Source organism: Hordeum vulgare, chromosome 7H (assembly GCF_904849725.1).
Source record: "Hordeum vulgare subsp. vulgare chromosome 7H, MorexV3_pseudomolecules_assembly, whole genome shotgun sequence".
Classification (NCBI taxonomy): Eukaryota; Viridiplantae; Streptophyta; class Magnoliopsida; order Poales; family Poaceae; genus Hordeum; species Hordeum vulgare.
In genome coordinates, this window is record NC_058524.1 from 226172726 (window position 1) to 226188579 (window position 15854).

The 15854-nt window shown below is 50.3% G+C and overlaps 1 protein-coding gene across 1 annotated transcript; it reads right to left on the reverse strand.

Moving 5' to 3' along the window:
- Positions 1–12964: 12964 nt before the first annotated feature.
- On the reverse strand, positions 12965–15570 carry LOC123412456. The gene has a single exon (XM_045105405.1). The coding sequence runs from the start codon at positions 15142–15144 to the stop codon at positions 13075–13077; it is 2070 nt and encodes a 689-aa protein (XP_044961340.1). The 5' UTR covers positions 15145–15570; the 3' UTR covers positions 12965–13074.
- Between the last annotated feature and the right edge of the window lie 284 nt (positions 15571–15854).

Below are 15854 nucleotides of genomic sequence, written 5' to 3' on the forward strand. Positions count from 1 at the left end.
AGGAGCTTCAAAATGGGAGCTATAATAGAAAGGAGGCTGAAGAATAATGCCATTGAGGGGGATTTCTTTGGTGGAATTTATGCTACATGTTTAGTAAATTTTCTTGGAGTACCCATCCGTTCAGGAGATCCCCGCCCCTCTCCGTACAGCCTACCTTGATCGTGTCGCTCTAACACGCTACCAGTTCCTTGAGAGGGATGATCAATCCCTTCTACACCGTTTGATATTTAACCGGCAGTGTGTTTTCCATATTACCCTTCCTACTCCTGCTTTCTTTGACTTTCAGGTAAAACGGAGATACTACATAACCATAGGAGAGGCAGAGGAGTATGAGAGGGAGGCGACGGCTGCTCATCTTCGTGAGGCAGCTATTCAGGCAGTGGCTGCAGCACTCCCGTATAACACCCATTATGATTTGGGTTTTGCCAGGACCATCCATGGGAGTAGACCAAGCTAGGCCAAAATCCTAAGCTTGGGGGAGTACGTGTTCTCACCGTTCTTACATTCATGCTTATGCTTTCACTTTGTTAGTCGGTGTTTACACTTTGCCACTGTATTATCCATGCTAGTTTATTTTTGTTTTCTTGTTTTCTTGTTTTGTGTCCTTTTGAGAAAACCCAAAAAGATTTTCCTTTCTTCTTTTTCTTGTTGGGAGTTTTCCCGTGTAAATAGTTTTCTTTTTCTTTGGGTCAAGGTAGAAGATATTGGTTACAATGTTTAGTGGCTCTTGCATGCATACATGTTTAGCTTTCAAAGAGCCATATTACTTTGTCTTCTCCTTTGTGTTTGCCTGCAGATTCAACTTAGTCCAATGCACGAGCACTCTTATTATTATTCACATCGTTCGATCGTGCAAGTGAAAGGCAATAATGATGATATATGATGAAGTGACTGAGACTGGAAAAGCTAGTATGAACTCTCTCTATTTTTGTTTTTGTAAATATGACTAGCTTGTCGTCCCAGATTCAGCTTTGTTGTGAGAAAACCATGTTTACAATGACAACTTAGAGGTCATAGTTTCTGATGCCATGCTTAATTAGCTGAGAGCTTATAGTGGTTTGTCTTGGATGCCAACATAGATTTTTTAGATGACTATGATGTAGTATGATAGGATGGTATTCTCTTTTGAATGATTCACGTGGCTTGACTTGGCGCATGTTCATGCATGTAGTTGTAACAAAATCAACATAGCCTCTATGATGTTCGTATTCATGGTGACTTATATCATGTTCATGCTTGCATTCAATGTTAGTCAAACTCATTGCATCTTGATGACTGTTGTCGCTCTCTAGTTGGTCGCTTCCCAGTCTTTTGCTAGCCTTCACTTCTACTAAGCGGAATACTGCTTATGCATCCTCTTCCATAAACCCAAAAGTTTTTCCATGAGAGTCCACCATACCTACCTATTTGCGGTATCTACCTGCCGTTCCAAGCAAATTTGCATGTGCCATTCTCTAAACCTTCAAGAAATAATCTGTTTTGCATGCCCGAACCGCTCATGTGGTGACAAGGGGCTATTGGTATCTTCCATGTTAGGCGTGTTATCCTCGACATGTGTTTATTCACTGTCATTCACGAGAAAGGGGTCGGTAATTGGAATGCCCAAATCCATGCTTAAATCAAAAACATAACTGTAAAACAAGACTCCCTCCGGATTGATGTTAGTAGACGGTACCCGAGGATTCGGCTAGCCGTGGAGTGTCATTGATTGATGGTGGGGGAGTTAAAACTTTACTTTTATGTTTGGAAACCGCCTATAGCATGAGTAGCATGGAAGATATTGAGAACTCTTGGTCATTGCGTTGACAATGAAAGCATGCCACCCAAAATTATTATCTCTGTTTTCAAAGCTTGAGCTCTGGCACCACTACAAATCAATGCTTCCCTCTACGAAGGGCATGTCTATTTATTTTCCTGCTGAGTCATCCTCTTCTTATATAAGCACCAATCAGAGAGCACCTCTGTCATTTTCTTCTTTGCTTTTGATTGATATTGAGTATGACTATGAATGGATCTTCGTTGCTACGAATTACAATGTTTAGTCAGCCCTTGATCTATGAAAGTGCTCTGCATTTATGTTTTGCGGTCTCAGAAAGAGCTAGCGAGATACCACCTATTTATATTGCTTCATGCTTGTTTTGATTGAATTGTTGGTATCTGAAACTCATTATTATTTGCTCGTTAGCTGTTTATGCCATTGATATTAGTTTACCGTGAGACCTTTGCGTCACTTGTTTATGTGGTTAACTTGTGATCTTGCTAAAATTCTGGTTATGAGTTAGACATAGTTGCAACAACAAGATCAAACCGAGTTTGTCAAAGTTTTCTTTCTCTTTCAGTTTGTCAACTGAGTTGCTTGAGGACAAGCAAGGTTTTAAGCTTGGGGGAGTTGATACGTCTCCATCATATATACTTTTCCAAACTCTTTTGCCCTTGTTTTGGACTCTAATTTGCATGATTTGAATGGAACTAACCTGGACTGACGGTGTTTTCAGCAGAACTGACATGGTGTTGTTTTTGTGCAGAAATAAAAGTTCTCGGAACGACCTAAAAATTTACGGAGAATATTTCTGGAAAATATGAAAAATACCTGCACAAAGATCCACCGGAGGGGATGGGCCAGTGGGTCACAAGCCATGTAGCCGCCGCCCCCTGGTGGTGGCTACCAAGCTTGTGGCGCCCACGTGGCTCTGCCGCCCCCAAACTCAGCTCTATAAATTCACTTTCGTCCCAGAAAAAAATCAAGAGAGAAGATTTCGTCGCGTTTGCGATATGGAGGCGCCGCCACATCCTGTTCTTCATCTGGAGGGCAGATCTGGAGTCCGTTTTGGGCTCCGGAGAGGGGAAATCGTCGCCATCGGCATCATCAACCTTCTTCCCTCTCCAATTCCATGAAGCTCTTCATCGTTCGTGAGTAATATATTTGTAGGCCCGCTGGGCGGTGATGAGTAGGATGAGATCTATCATGTAATCGAGTTAGTTTTGACGGGGATTGATCCCTAGTATCCACTATGTTCTGAGATTGATGTTGCTACTACTTTGCCATGCTTAATACTTGTCACTAGGGCCCGAGTGCCATGATTTTAGATCTGAAATTATTATGTTGTCACCAATATATTTGTGTTTTAGATCTGATCTTGCAAGTTGTAGTTACCTACTATGTGTTATGACCCGGCAACCCCGGAGTGACAATAACCGGAACCACTCCCGGTGATGACCATAGTTTGAGGAGTTCATGTGTTCACCAAGTGCTAATGCGTTGGTTCGGTTCTTTATTAAAAGGAGAACCTTAATATCCCATAGTATCCTTTTGGTCCCCGCTTCCACGGGAGGGATGGACAATAGATGTCATGCAAGTTCTTTTCCCTAAGCACGTATGACGACACACAGAATGGATGCCTACATCACATTGACAAACGGGAGCTAGCCACATATCTCTCCGTGTTATAACTGTTGCATGATGAATGTCATCCAACCAAATCACCGACCCATTGCCTATGAGTTTGTCCCACTACTGCTGTTACTTGTTTTGTTCTGCTATTGTTACTACTGTTACTTGTTGTTGTTGTTACTTGCTTTGCCCTGCTGCTGCTGCCACTACTGTTACTTGCTGTTGCTACTTGCTACTGATGTTCCTTGCCACTGTTGTTACTCGTTACACTGCTGCTACCTTCTACAATACTTTTTCTCGCACCGTTGCCGAGAAAGAATATTTCCCGTCCACGGGCAACTTCTCGCACCATTGATATGACAGTTAGGAATAGTCTGTCGTCAACAGATCGTTTCTGACACCGTTGTTATCATACTACTTTGTTGTTGACACTTTCCTTGCAGATACTAATATTTCAGGTGTGGTTTAATCTGACACATTCAGCTGCTAATACTTGAGAATATACTTCCGCTTCCCGTCGTGCGAACCAACAAATTTGGGTTGAATACTCTACCCTCGAAAACTGCCTCGATCCCACGCGCTCGTGGATTATTGCAAGACAATTTCTAATTGTTGAGCAATCGAGAACAACATTTTTCTAGCCATTGCCAGGGATCTGCTAACATTGGCCACCTAGAGCGCCTTCAGCTTTTCCTCTTTAGCCTCCTTAACATGGAACCGAACGAGTGAAAGAGCCACATCGGCTCCACAACGCGCATCATATTTCTTCCAAGCCTGCACTCAATCCGGAATCTGGTTAAGGCGGCTCATCATTAATTCCAGATTGGTTTGGAGAGTGTCTTATGCCCAAAGCTCCTTGTCGATCCTCTCCAGGGCGGCTCTCAGTCGGGCAACATATTCTTGAACTTTCTCGAGGCGAGCATCGACACGGAACATACTCATGGACACCACATCTCCAATGAGGGACTTGACAGGGTCCAGATTCGGTTCGAGCTCTTCGGTCTCTTTGTCGATGTCCTGGCAGAATTCTGTGCAAAAGGAAAATAAAGAGTGGTCCATATTTTCATTCAGCGAAATTGGAGGAAATCCACTCGGTGGAAGAAAATCACATGTGAGCATGCCGAACATCTTCTTCGCGAAGTTGCCCAAGTAGTTCTCCAAGATGTTCCTTCTTTTGGTCATCTGTTCTAGGTTCTTGCTCTAGTCGGCCCATTCTTGCTTCAGTTTGGTATTCTCCTCCTCCAATTTCACAACTGCGGCAAGCTTATTTTCTGAGGCCTCAGTTTTCTCCCTAGCTTCAGCGAGTGCTTTGTCATTGTCTTCAAGAGCCTGCTTCATGTGGTTTAGATCATTCGTGGTCACCTCCAGGTCCTGCTGGAGTTGGTTCTTCTCTTTTTCCAAGTTTATATACTTGGTTCCAAGCTCACAAGAGTTCTAAAATCATCAAACAAGTAATTAAGTCGACACTAGTATTTTGCCACTCCCGAGTGAAGAATAACAGTTCAGTCGAGTATGTAGCGGCTCACCACGCCACCCCACACCCCTGCAAAGCATCATATCTTGTTGGTTCAGACCTTTCCATTCACTCGATAGACCGAGTGATAAGAGTACTCAAGTACAAAAAAGGACCCCGAGTCCAAGTTCTTGAGACTACTACCCATCGTACACGATCGACAGTAGTCTCGGGGACTACACGCAGTGGGTGCACTTAGCATGGCCCCGCTGGGTACGACACCGCTCGACCAGGTTCGGCCTGTCCGAGTCAAACAAGAGAGATAAAGCAAATACCTGAAATTGTCTCAATCAGACTGCCGCCGGTGCAAGCACTCGACGACGGTCTTGGGGACTACACCCAGTGGGTTCACTCAGCGTGCCCCCACTGGAACTATCATCACTCGCGCACGTCTGCCGTGTCGAGTGTTATCGATTATCAAAAACCAATCAAAGACCCCTGCTGATGTCACCGTCATTCGACAGCAGCCTCGGGGACTACACCCAGTGGGTGCACTCAGCATGCTCCCACTAGATAAAAAACAAGCATGTAGTACACCGAAAGAAAACACCAAGTGGGTGTAAAGTCAAGATGGAAATATGCAATCGGAAATGAACTTACAATCCCACTTACTCGGACATTAGCATGAAGTGCCGAGCTGGCGCCATACGCTAACCTGCTGGCTTCATACGCTTCCTTGGTTCGCATCATCATTTACTCTGCTTGGATCATGGCCTCCTTCCCGGCTCCAGTTTGGTCTTCTAGAACATGTTGCAGAGTGAATGCAGACATTGGAGGAGTCGGCACAACGGCTGAGGTCGGAAGAGTTGTTGGAGGTTGTTCAATTGATGCAGGAGTCACAATAGTCGAAGTCACTGGAGGGGCACTCGACGGTAGGATCTCGAGCCCGGTATTCACTCGGGACAGGTCTCCAAGTTCCAGAGGCAATTCAGTAGTCGACTCGTGTGGTTCTTCATCATCTTCCAGATAGATGACGTCGGTAGCTGTCAGTCAGTAACATGAGTCGGTCCAGCCTACCAATTTTATCCAGGAAATAGAACAGAATGAAGATTTATTATACCTCATTGGGAGGTGACCACGTCTGCACCACCCAAGTCCATGGGATCCTCTTCATCTCTAGGAGGCGATGTCACCGAGGTAGCAGCTCTGGCAAGCAAACTCCACTCGCACATCAAGGGCATGCAATTTCACAACGACAAAACAAAGAAAGAGGTAAACACTCACGTTGAAGCGACTGGAACAACAATCCTCATTCGGGGCAGAGCCTTCCGAGGCTTGGGAGCGTCAGGCTTGGGCTCTTTTGCAGCCTTCTCTGCCGACTTAGTTGTTGTGGCTCGGTCACGCTTCACATTCCTAGTGCTTGACACCAGGGTCTTGCTTGGGGTAGCTGCCGGATCTTGGCGATGCTTGGATCGAAACTCGTTGCGCGAGGAATACTGAACCTCTTCCTCACTCTCCTCTGAGTCATCTTCACTTCCGTCGATGTCCTCAGCATTGTCACTGTCCATGCTACCACCTTCACTCTCCCCACTGGCATCAAGTTTCTCCCCGTTCGGCACGTGTGAACACATGTTTGTCAACTCCTACAAGATATAAAAACAACAAAGTCAGTCAATTGGAGATTCAATCACTCGACAAAGATACAAAAGTAATCGACAAGGGAATAACTCACCACGTTCGGCGGTTTGTTCTCAGCAAAGGAGGGCAAAACCCGTTTGGATCCTAAAGGATTGTCACAGGCTCCAGTGATGCCTCTGAGACACTGAGCCACGGTTTCTTCGGAGACCTCCTCTGGGTGAGACCGAGTGGAATCCTAAGGGCCTGAATAATGCCACATGGGGTGATCTCTTGCTTGGAGAGGTTGGATACGCCGACTCAGGAATGTCTCAAGCAGATCCATTCCAATCACTCCACCACGGATCAGATCTACTAATGCATTTACCAGGATACCTACCTGGACCCTTTACCCCTCTAACACTGTTAACATTCTAGGAGCAGCAGGTCGCTCCAAAGTAAAGGGAGGAAGACCAGTCAACATATTTGGGGTTGCGACGTCTTTGTAGTAAAACCAGGTTGATTGCCAGCCTCAGACGGATTCGGGGAGGGCCATTTGTGGATACGCACTCTTACTCCACTTCTGGATCCCCAAATCCCCACATAGTTGGATGACATTGGTTCTACTATCCTTGGGTTTGGCCCTCTTAACAAACTGGGAGCGAATAGTGAAGATATGCTTGAACAGTCTCCAATGAGGAGAACAACCCAAGAAACACTCACATAACGTTATGAACGCAACAAAGATGAGAAATGGCATCCGGAGGAAGGTGATGGAGTTGGGAATCGAGAAAGTTCAAGAACCCGCAGATGAATGAGTGGGGAGGCAAAGAAAAACCTTGCTCTACGTGGGCGGTGAGGAGGACTCTCTCACCTTAGCGAGGCTACGACTCGACTTCCCCCTCCGGTAACCTCCAGGAATCAGCGGCTATCAATCCGTCGTGGACGAGGTTCAAGACATCAACCTCCTTGAGAGTTGACGGGAGAAAATCCCCCTAGATCCATCCCGGCGGCACCACAGCTCGAGCACCCGACGGCTTCTTGGCACTGGCTCCCTTCTTGGCCCGCTCAAGTTTCCCCATCTTCGATTTCTTCATCTCGACGGTGACGGCAGAGACAGATCTAGGTAGAGCTCGAGAGGCAGAGGAGAAGGAGAAAATGAGGAGATTGAGAAGGAGCACTGTTCCAACCCTAGCACCGGCTCGTTTTATAACCCCCCGAGTGAGTCGCTCACCTATGGCATGCAGATCTCTGTATATCCTGATATGAGAGGGAGCACGATACGTGGCGATAATCGAGGCGTTGGGCTCTCATTTATCCCACTTGTTGCATCATCACTGTGCGCCACGCGCTTACCTAATTTTCGAATCCCGTGGAATTCGGGCCAAAGCGATCCGTCACATCAAAAGATCCTGTTGATCACTCGGACCAATTTTCACTTTCAAATTCACTCGGAAATATTTCAAGATAGAATCGATGAGGGTGAATGGCAAATATTTCAATCACCACCCGTTTCTGCCAAGCCTTTATATGCATTCGTAGTTCGGCATATACGACAGAATCTGCATCGACCCCTTTCCACTCGAACCCCGATCCATTCGGGGGCTAATGATGGGGATATGTACCTAGGGTAGGGTCCTAAGCCTGACCTAGATGTCCTACCCAAGGTCATAGCATTAAGGACTTCAATATTTCAAGGAAGATTCTGATTGACTCGCCATGGGTCACTCGATAGAGTATCCACTCGAAGACTTTCTCTTTCCACTCGATAGAAGAGTTCCATTCGGGAGAATAATAAGCCAGTCGACCACAAAAGTTCATAAGTCACTCCAGGGAGGCCAAAGAGCAGGCATTCGACTGGTCATCATCAGTAACATTTATTATGTACGTCATCAGTAACGCACGCCTTTGCCTTCATTACTCGAACCCTTGGTTGCCTAGGCCTATATGAGGGGTAGCACACTCTATATAAGCCACCCCTCCCCTCTGGCACAAGGGTTCTCACTCCCTGTAACACACACTCCACACTGCAAGATCTCCTGAGCACTAAGACGTAGGGCTATTACCTCCACGAGAGGGGCATGAACTCATACATCGTGTGTACAAGCTTGTCATAGCAAGGACTCTGCCCTCTCCTTTTGTACCCCTCACCTCTACTGTCAGGTTCGTTCCCACGACAATAGACGTCATGCCCCACGGTGGACGCCAACTGTCGTGATAACGATTCCGACAATAGAAAGGGGCAGGATAAAGGAGCATAATCTATCGAGATGCAAATGGGTGACACAATGATTTTAACGAGTTCGGGCCTCTCGCGGTGGAGATAACAACCCTATGTCTCATGCTCCGTAGAGGCTTTGCATATCTATCATGAACACAAAGTTACATGGTGTATTAGAGAGAGAGAGAGGGGAGAACGGATGTCCAAGCTAAGTCCTGAGACTAGAGGGAGCCCAACACTGAGCTATGTGGTGGGGGTGGCTTATATAGAGTGCGCCACCCCCTCACCTCATATGTTACAATGTGGGGCATTAAGGCCATGATGTCAGCCCACTACAAAAACTGCACTATGAGGACGATGCTCCGACTGCCTTGCTGACTGTTGATCCTTACATATCCGAGTGAGTCGTATGGCCGAGTGGTTGACTGTCATCCGAGTGGACAGATTGTACATATCCGAGTGGACAGACTGTACTTGTCCGAGTGGATAGGTTGTACTTGTCGAAGTGGACAAACTGTACTTGTCCGAGTGGATAGGTTGAACTCGTCCGAGTGGATAGGTTGTACTCGTCCGAGTGGATAGGTTGTACTCGTCCGAGTGGACAAAAAGTACTTTTCCGAGTGGATAGGTTGTACTCGTCCTGGTGGATAGTCTGTACTCATCCAAGTGGATATGTTGTACTTGTCCGAGTGGATAGGTTGTACTCGTCCGAGTGGATAGTATGTATGTATTTGTCTGTGCCCACATCATGTGTGGACCCCATGCTACTATGGTATTTTGACCCTTCATGGGCCTACCAGTTTTGGGTATCCCCAACACCCGCCGCTAGAAAGGCCATTCCCACATAGAAAAGAGAGGGTTTCACCGCGATGGACTCCATCCCCGCTACTACTCGAGCTTTCTAGGGCTTCGACCATGCAGACGAGGATACCAGTGGCTACCTTCTCACCACGCCCGCTAGGCGTTCGATGATTTGCCTCTTCGACGATGGACTCTGAATGACGAGGAGGTCTTTGCGATTCTGATGGTGGAGGAATCCAAGGCCAACACCAACGATGAAGAGCACCTCATGATCCTCGCCTCTTTGGCCGGCATGTTCGCAAAGAATGCAAAGCCGTGACGAGGTGGTTGAGCGTCGGGCCGCTGCAAGAGCAATCAAAGGCATCAAATAGAGGGCTATTGCTTGCTCTACGCCGACTACTTCGTCGACTCTCCACTACACGGTGAGAAAGTATTTCGGCACCGTTATCGGATGAGCCGGAAGCTCTTCCTCAAGATTATGAATGCCATTCATGAGTTCGACGACTATTTCATTTGCAAGGACTGCACCAACACACAGGGATTCTCCTCACTCCAGAAGTGCACGACTACTATGAGGATGCTTGCATACAGAGCTTCCAGTGATATACAGAAAGACTATGGACGCATGGCCTGAGTCCACCACTATTGAGTGTTTGTACAAGTTCCATAGGGCAGTGGTGAAAGTGTTTGGACCACAATACTTGCGATCACCCAATGTTGAAGACACTACTCGGATCCTAACACAGAATGAAACAAGATGATTTCCTGGCATGCTTGTAAGCATCGACTACATGCATTGGGAATGGAAAAATTGTCCATTTGCTTGGCAGGGGATGTACAAAGATGCGAAAGGAGCTTGCAGTGTGGTACTTGAGGCACTGGCTACACATGATCTCTGTATTTGGCACTCCTTTGGAATGTCAAGAACTCACAACGACATCAACGTCGTGTAGTGCTCGAATGTCTTTGCCAAGCTTGTTGAAGGTCATGGTCCTCCAGTGAACTTCGAGGTCAATGGGCGCCACTACAACAAAGGATACAAACTAGCAGATGACATCTATCCAAGAGGGTCAACATTTATGAAGACTATCTCAAACCCCGTGACATGAGGCAAGAAGTCCTACTTTGCTAAGTGTGAGGAGGCTTGCAGGAAGGATGTCAAGTGGGCATTTGGTGTGATCCAATCTCGATTTGTTGTTGCTTGGCACCCCACTCTCACCTGGTCGAAATCTCAGATGTGGGAGGTGATGAATTGTTGTATCATCTTGCAGAACATGATCATTGAGAGCGAGCATGTAGAGCCAATGTTTGACAGCGGACCATGTTCCATGCAGGATCCCCTTGCAGCTGTTGATCACGAGGCATCGGCAACATGGGATGCCTTCCTCAATATACGTGAAGGGATCCGAGACCCACATATGCATCACAATCTATGGAGCACTTACGGAGGCTCAAGGGCAACGTCCAGATCGATGTGTTTAATTTGTGTTCGAATTATGAGCTTGTTTTATTAAACTATTTAATTTGTATTAATTTCTATAATGAATCATGTAATTGTCCATTTATTGGAAGTATATCGGAGTCGTATATGAGTTGAATTCGACGGCTAGGGAGACAAACTTGAGGATGGCTGGGAGCCGGAACACCCCACCTCGAAAATAGCGTCGGGTGGCGCTATTTTCGCTAAGAGCAACTCTAGCAAACCCTGCAAAACGGCCAACCCGAAAAAAATCCGACGACTATACGTGTTTGGGCTGGTTTTCCTGCCAGAGCACACACTCCAAACGCGGCCCGACCCGTAAATTTTTTGCGGTGGCCCGTAAACGCAACCGCTCGACCGGTATAACTGCGGGTTCGACCGCTGGATGTGGGTCGAAACCCTAACCCTCCGCCGCCGCAAGAAGCCCCCCCACCTCACCGCCAACGCCTCCAATCCGCCGCCGCGCGCCTCCATTCCGCCGCGTAGCCGCTCCAATCCACCGCCCTTGATGGCCAGCTCCGGTAGCCGTAGGAACGCCGACCCCGAGAGGGCTCGTCGCGTCAGATCCGACGCCGCCCGTAAGCGCGCCGCCCGCTGGTACACGCGGTGGGTCCTGACGCCGCCGTCGTCGCTCCTCCGTCGCGAGACAGAGGAGTACGACCGCGCGTGCGACCGCCTCTTCTCCGGCAGCAGCTCATTCAAGGCGTCGAGCTCGCGCTCGTCCTCCTCCCTCCCACCAGTGAAGAGGGAGCTCGAAGAGCTCCCATCGGTGAAGATGGAGCCAGAGGCCGAGGCGGTGCCGGAGCGACGTGCCAGGGCCGTCGTCGGACCGGAGGATTTCCTCCCTCCGGCGGAGGCGCGGAGTGCACGAGAGGCGGAAGAGGACTAGCAGCGCCGCCGGAGGGAGGAGGAGATCGACACCGTGCTCTACGAGCAGGGTGTCGCGTCGGCCATCGCCTTCGGCCACAAGGTGGAGGAGTGGCGTCACGAAGCGAGTGCGCAGAAGCGCATCTACGTCGAGCTCTCCTCTAACGAGGACGACGACTGAATGTAGGATATCTACTACTGCACGAGCTCGACTCCGGTCAGCTCCATTTTGCGTAGTGCGGTAAGATAGGTAGTAGCTCTGGTGAGCTCCGATGAGCTCGAGTCAAAGAAAAAAATAGCGCACTAATAGCGTATTTGAAAACTAAACGCTATGTTGTGCATATTTCACTCGCTACGACACTATTCGCGTTAAATACGGCAATTTCGCGCTATAGCGTGTATCGACGCTATTTTTTCGACGCGGCGCTATTTTTTTGAGACGAATTTTTCATCAGCCCATTATCGGCGAGATGATGAGCTGCAATCTGCGGGTTCTTCTTCTGATTCGGATGATGATGCCATGGCAGCGAGTTCATCTGATTCTGATTGAGCTTATGCATCGCTATTGGGTGGCTCCTAAAGTCCTAAGTCCTTATTTCTGCTATTCTGGACCTTGTTTGTTGGCTGTTTAATTTATCTGTCTACTTTGTTTGTCTGAAATCTCGATGTATGAACTATTGAACTCTGAACAATGCTATATGCCTATATCTGGACCATGCTTTGCTATCTGAACAATGGTTTAGCCTTGGTTTTAGCTGCTGAAATCTGTCATTTGTGTTGCTATATGCTGAAATCTGAACAATGTTTTGTGACACGCTATTTTGCAAAATAGCATGCTATTAGCACGCTATTTCGTTCATAGTGTTTTTTTGAAGGCTGCGCTATTTCAAATAGCACGCTATTTTTTTCCTTGGCTCCAGTAGGTGATGCCCCCCTCTAGTACTGAATGTAGTTTGTATGATCATAACTATGGTTCTAATTTCGCCCGCGAATGTTTATTTTTCAAATTATGCAGTTTCATTATGCGGGTTTTGTTCTGCAACGTAATTTTTCGTCCCGCAACCCACTTCATCGAACTGCAATACGCGTTTGCATGTCATGATTATACATGATAGAGTTGTTCTAAAAGCTTTCAGATGGGCCGAACGGCTTCCTCTTGACCAGTGGTTGCATGTATTCCCAAATGCAGTACAGAAGAACGACGTGGTGAACAAATGACGCAGTGAACAGAACATGGTGGTGGCGACCTACACTTCGACGGTCTTCTGGTTGAGCGCCGTGTACCTCCACCTCTCCTTCTCCACGAAGTCGGCGTCCAAGAACTTGGCCACGAACGCCCACAGCTTGTACGCGTCCTCGAAGTTGGTCAAGAACCCCAGCGACGCATTCACCACATGGATCCCCATCTCGCCGCCGCCGTCGCTTGCCTGCTCAAGGACGGCGCTCCTGTCGGCCTCATACTTGTCAGCGAACCAGATGTTCCGCAGGAAGCCGCAGGTGAGGGAGATGCCCTGCCGGTCGGCAAGCTTCTGCACCAGCGCCGGCGCCACCTTCTCCCCCTTCCAGTCGTACACGTTGAACGCCAGCGAGGGCCCCCGCTCGAACTTGACGCGCGGCCCGTACACCCGTACCAGCTGCTTCCCTCCGCCGTGCTCCGGGTGCGGGTGCCGTAGCTTCTGCATCGCCACCACCAGCCAGTTGCTGATGCACCGCAGCCGGTTGCCGATGGCGATGAGGCCCAGCGCGTCCGCGTGGTCCAGCCCCCTGCACTCCACCTCCAGCACGCGCTCCTCCTCTGCTTCGACTGCTGCTGGCGGCGGCCATGGCCGAGTGTCTTCTTCGGCTTCGGATGGCCTACGGTCCACCTCGCAAATTTCCGGAGTGTCGCCGTTCTCGGCCTCGTCGGTCCTGCGACCGGTGGCGGTGGCGGTGGCGGTGGCGCTGAGCGGACCGGAAAAGGAGCAGCTGGTATCAAGATCGACATCGTCCGCCGTTGGCGGGTCGACCGCTTTGTGGAAGGTGAGCGAGTGCTCAAGGTCGGTGGAGTAGTCGTCGCGGAGCGACCACCGCCGCGCCGGAACGATGCTGACGATGCCGATGCTGCGCGCGACCGCGGAGCGCTCGAGCGCGCCGAGGCTGGCCTTCTTGACGAACAGCCCGGCGAAGCCCGAGGGGTTCTCGCCGAACACCTTGAAGAAATTGCAGACGATGAAGTCCGGGCGGAGGAGGGAGAGGCCGAGGGTGTCGAGGTCCTTGGCGCCGAGCGCGCACGCGTCCAGCGCCACGTGCCACCCCTGCTCCGCCGCGGCGCTCATCCAGAGGTACGGGTACCTCGCGCCGGTCATCCGGGACACCAGCGGGAACACGAAGAGACCACGGCCGCGCTGCCGCCGCCGCCCACGGAGCAGCTTCTTGCGGAGGTCTGCGGCGTGGACGCGCATGCTCGGCCACGCGAAGCTCGCGTGCATGACCTCCGCGCCGCGGTTGCGCGCGCTCTGGGCCATGGCACCCACCGCCTCGCTCTCGTAGTCGTACACAGAGAGCAGCTTCTTCCTGCCGCCGCCGGGAGTGAAGGAGTAGGATTCGGCCAGGAGCCGGAAGGCTGTGGTCCGGTTCGCCGTGCACACCATGGTGTACTCATCCTCGGGGATCTTGAGGGACGCCATGATGCGCCTCGTAACGGCGCCGCTGATGCCTCCTCCCGCCGCGGATTCGGCGGCGATGCCGTCCCCGCATTGCTGCACCTGCGATCGCAGGCTCGCCGACCTGTACGCGATGTCGAAGAAGGGCGGCTGCCACGCCGACGGCTCCGCCGGAGCGGACGTGGAGGGCACCGAGGAGTTCATCTGCGCGTGGGAGAAGAGGTTCATCCCGTTGTAGTCCAGGCAGACGTGGCGGTCGAGGTGCCTGTATTCCCCGTCCCTGATCGCGTCCGCCGTGCCGGCTAGCCCGCCGTACTGCGGGAACGCGGCGGCGAACTCCGAGTAGGCCTCGGGGAGCGCGGGGAGGGACTCGTGGTTGGTGAACACCGGCGCCCCGGGGAACAGCCCCGACGCTGCCGACCTGACGAAGTTGTGCCGCGACGTCCTCGCCGACGTGGTCGTGACGGTCGTGACCGTGGCCGTCCGCTTGGCGCGCACAGGCACGCAGCCGGGCATGCAGCCGTGCTCGCTGTCCGCAGGACCATTCGACGCCGATGCCGCCGGCATCTCGCGCTGCTTCTGCTTCTGCTTCTGCCTCTGCCTCTTGTCGTCGTCGTCGCCGGCTGCCGCGTTCTTGCTGCCCCTGGATAAGTACTTTGTGAAGAGGAAGAGCATGGTTGCCTCATGGGCGGGCTGTCGTTGGGCTAGCTAGCTCGGCGGGGGCGCCGGCCGGGCGCGGTCGACGCTGCTGTCTAGGAGCTGTCGGACAGCGACCGGATGGCCGGGGGCCGGCCGCGGCCGCCTCTTCCCGGCTCCTTGTTTGCTTCGCTAGCTGTAGCTGGTGATGAACGACGATGTGCGCGCCAGTGGATCTCCTGCTGCCGGGGGAAAGTTTTAGTTTCTCCTTAGGCTCACGCAGACAGCGACGTAGCAACAAAGCGTGAAGGAGCACCCATCTGGTTCATGGAGGCTGCTACGCAGTGCCAGTCAATGAGAAAACCGCTGACTCACAGATGATTATATAGGATTGTCTTCAACCTGAACATACATTCTCTTTTACGTATGATCGTGGAATCGTAAACCAGAGCAGACAGAGTTGCTTTCCCACTCCCCCGGATTCATGGATTTTTACTGTTTTTTTCCTCCAGTATTTATGCTTTCCAACATAGACTAGAGGTCGCCCTTGACGTTGACACGGTACTACTACTACCGACTACCGTCTGTTCCGTTGTGCCTAAAATTACCGTGGTTACAATGAGATCTCTATCCTATGCGATTCGGCCAACTTCACTGGACGACCCGTTCTGTCAGTCCCGTCCGTTTGGGGGTAAAAGGAACAAACAGGTCGACCCAGCGTGAGACGGTCCAGATTCATCTTGTCCGTG

Bases quoted from the DNA above. Each gene is read 5' to 3' on its own strand.
- LOC123412456 (XM_045105405.1), bottom strand. From the start codon at position 15,144: ATGCTCTTCCTCTTCACAAAGTACTTATCCAGGGGCAGCAAGAACGCG.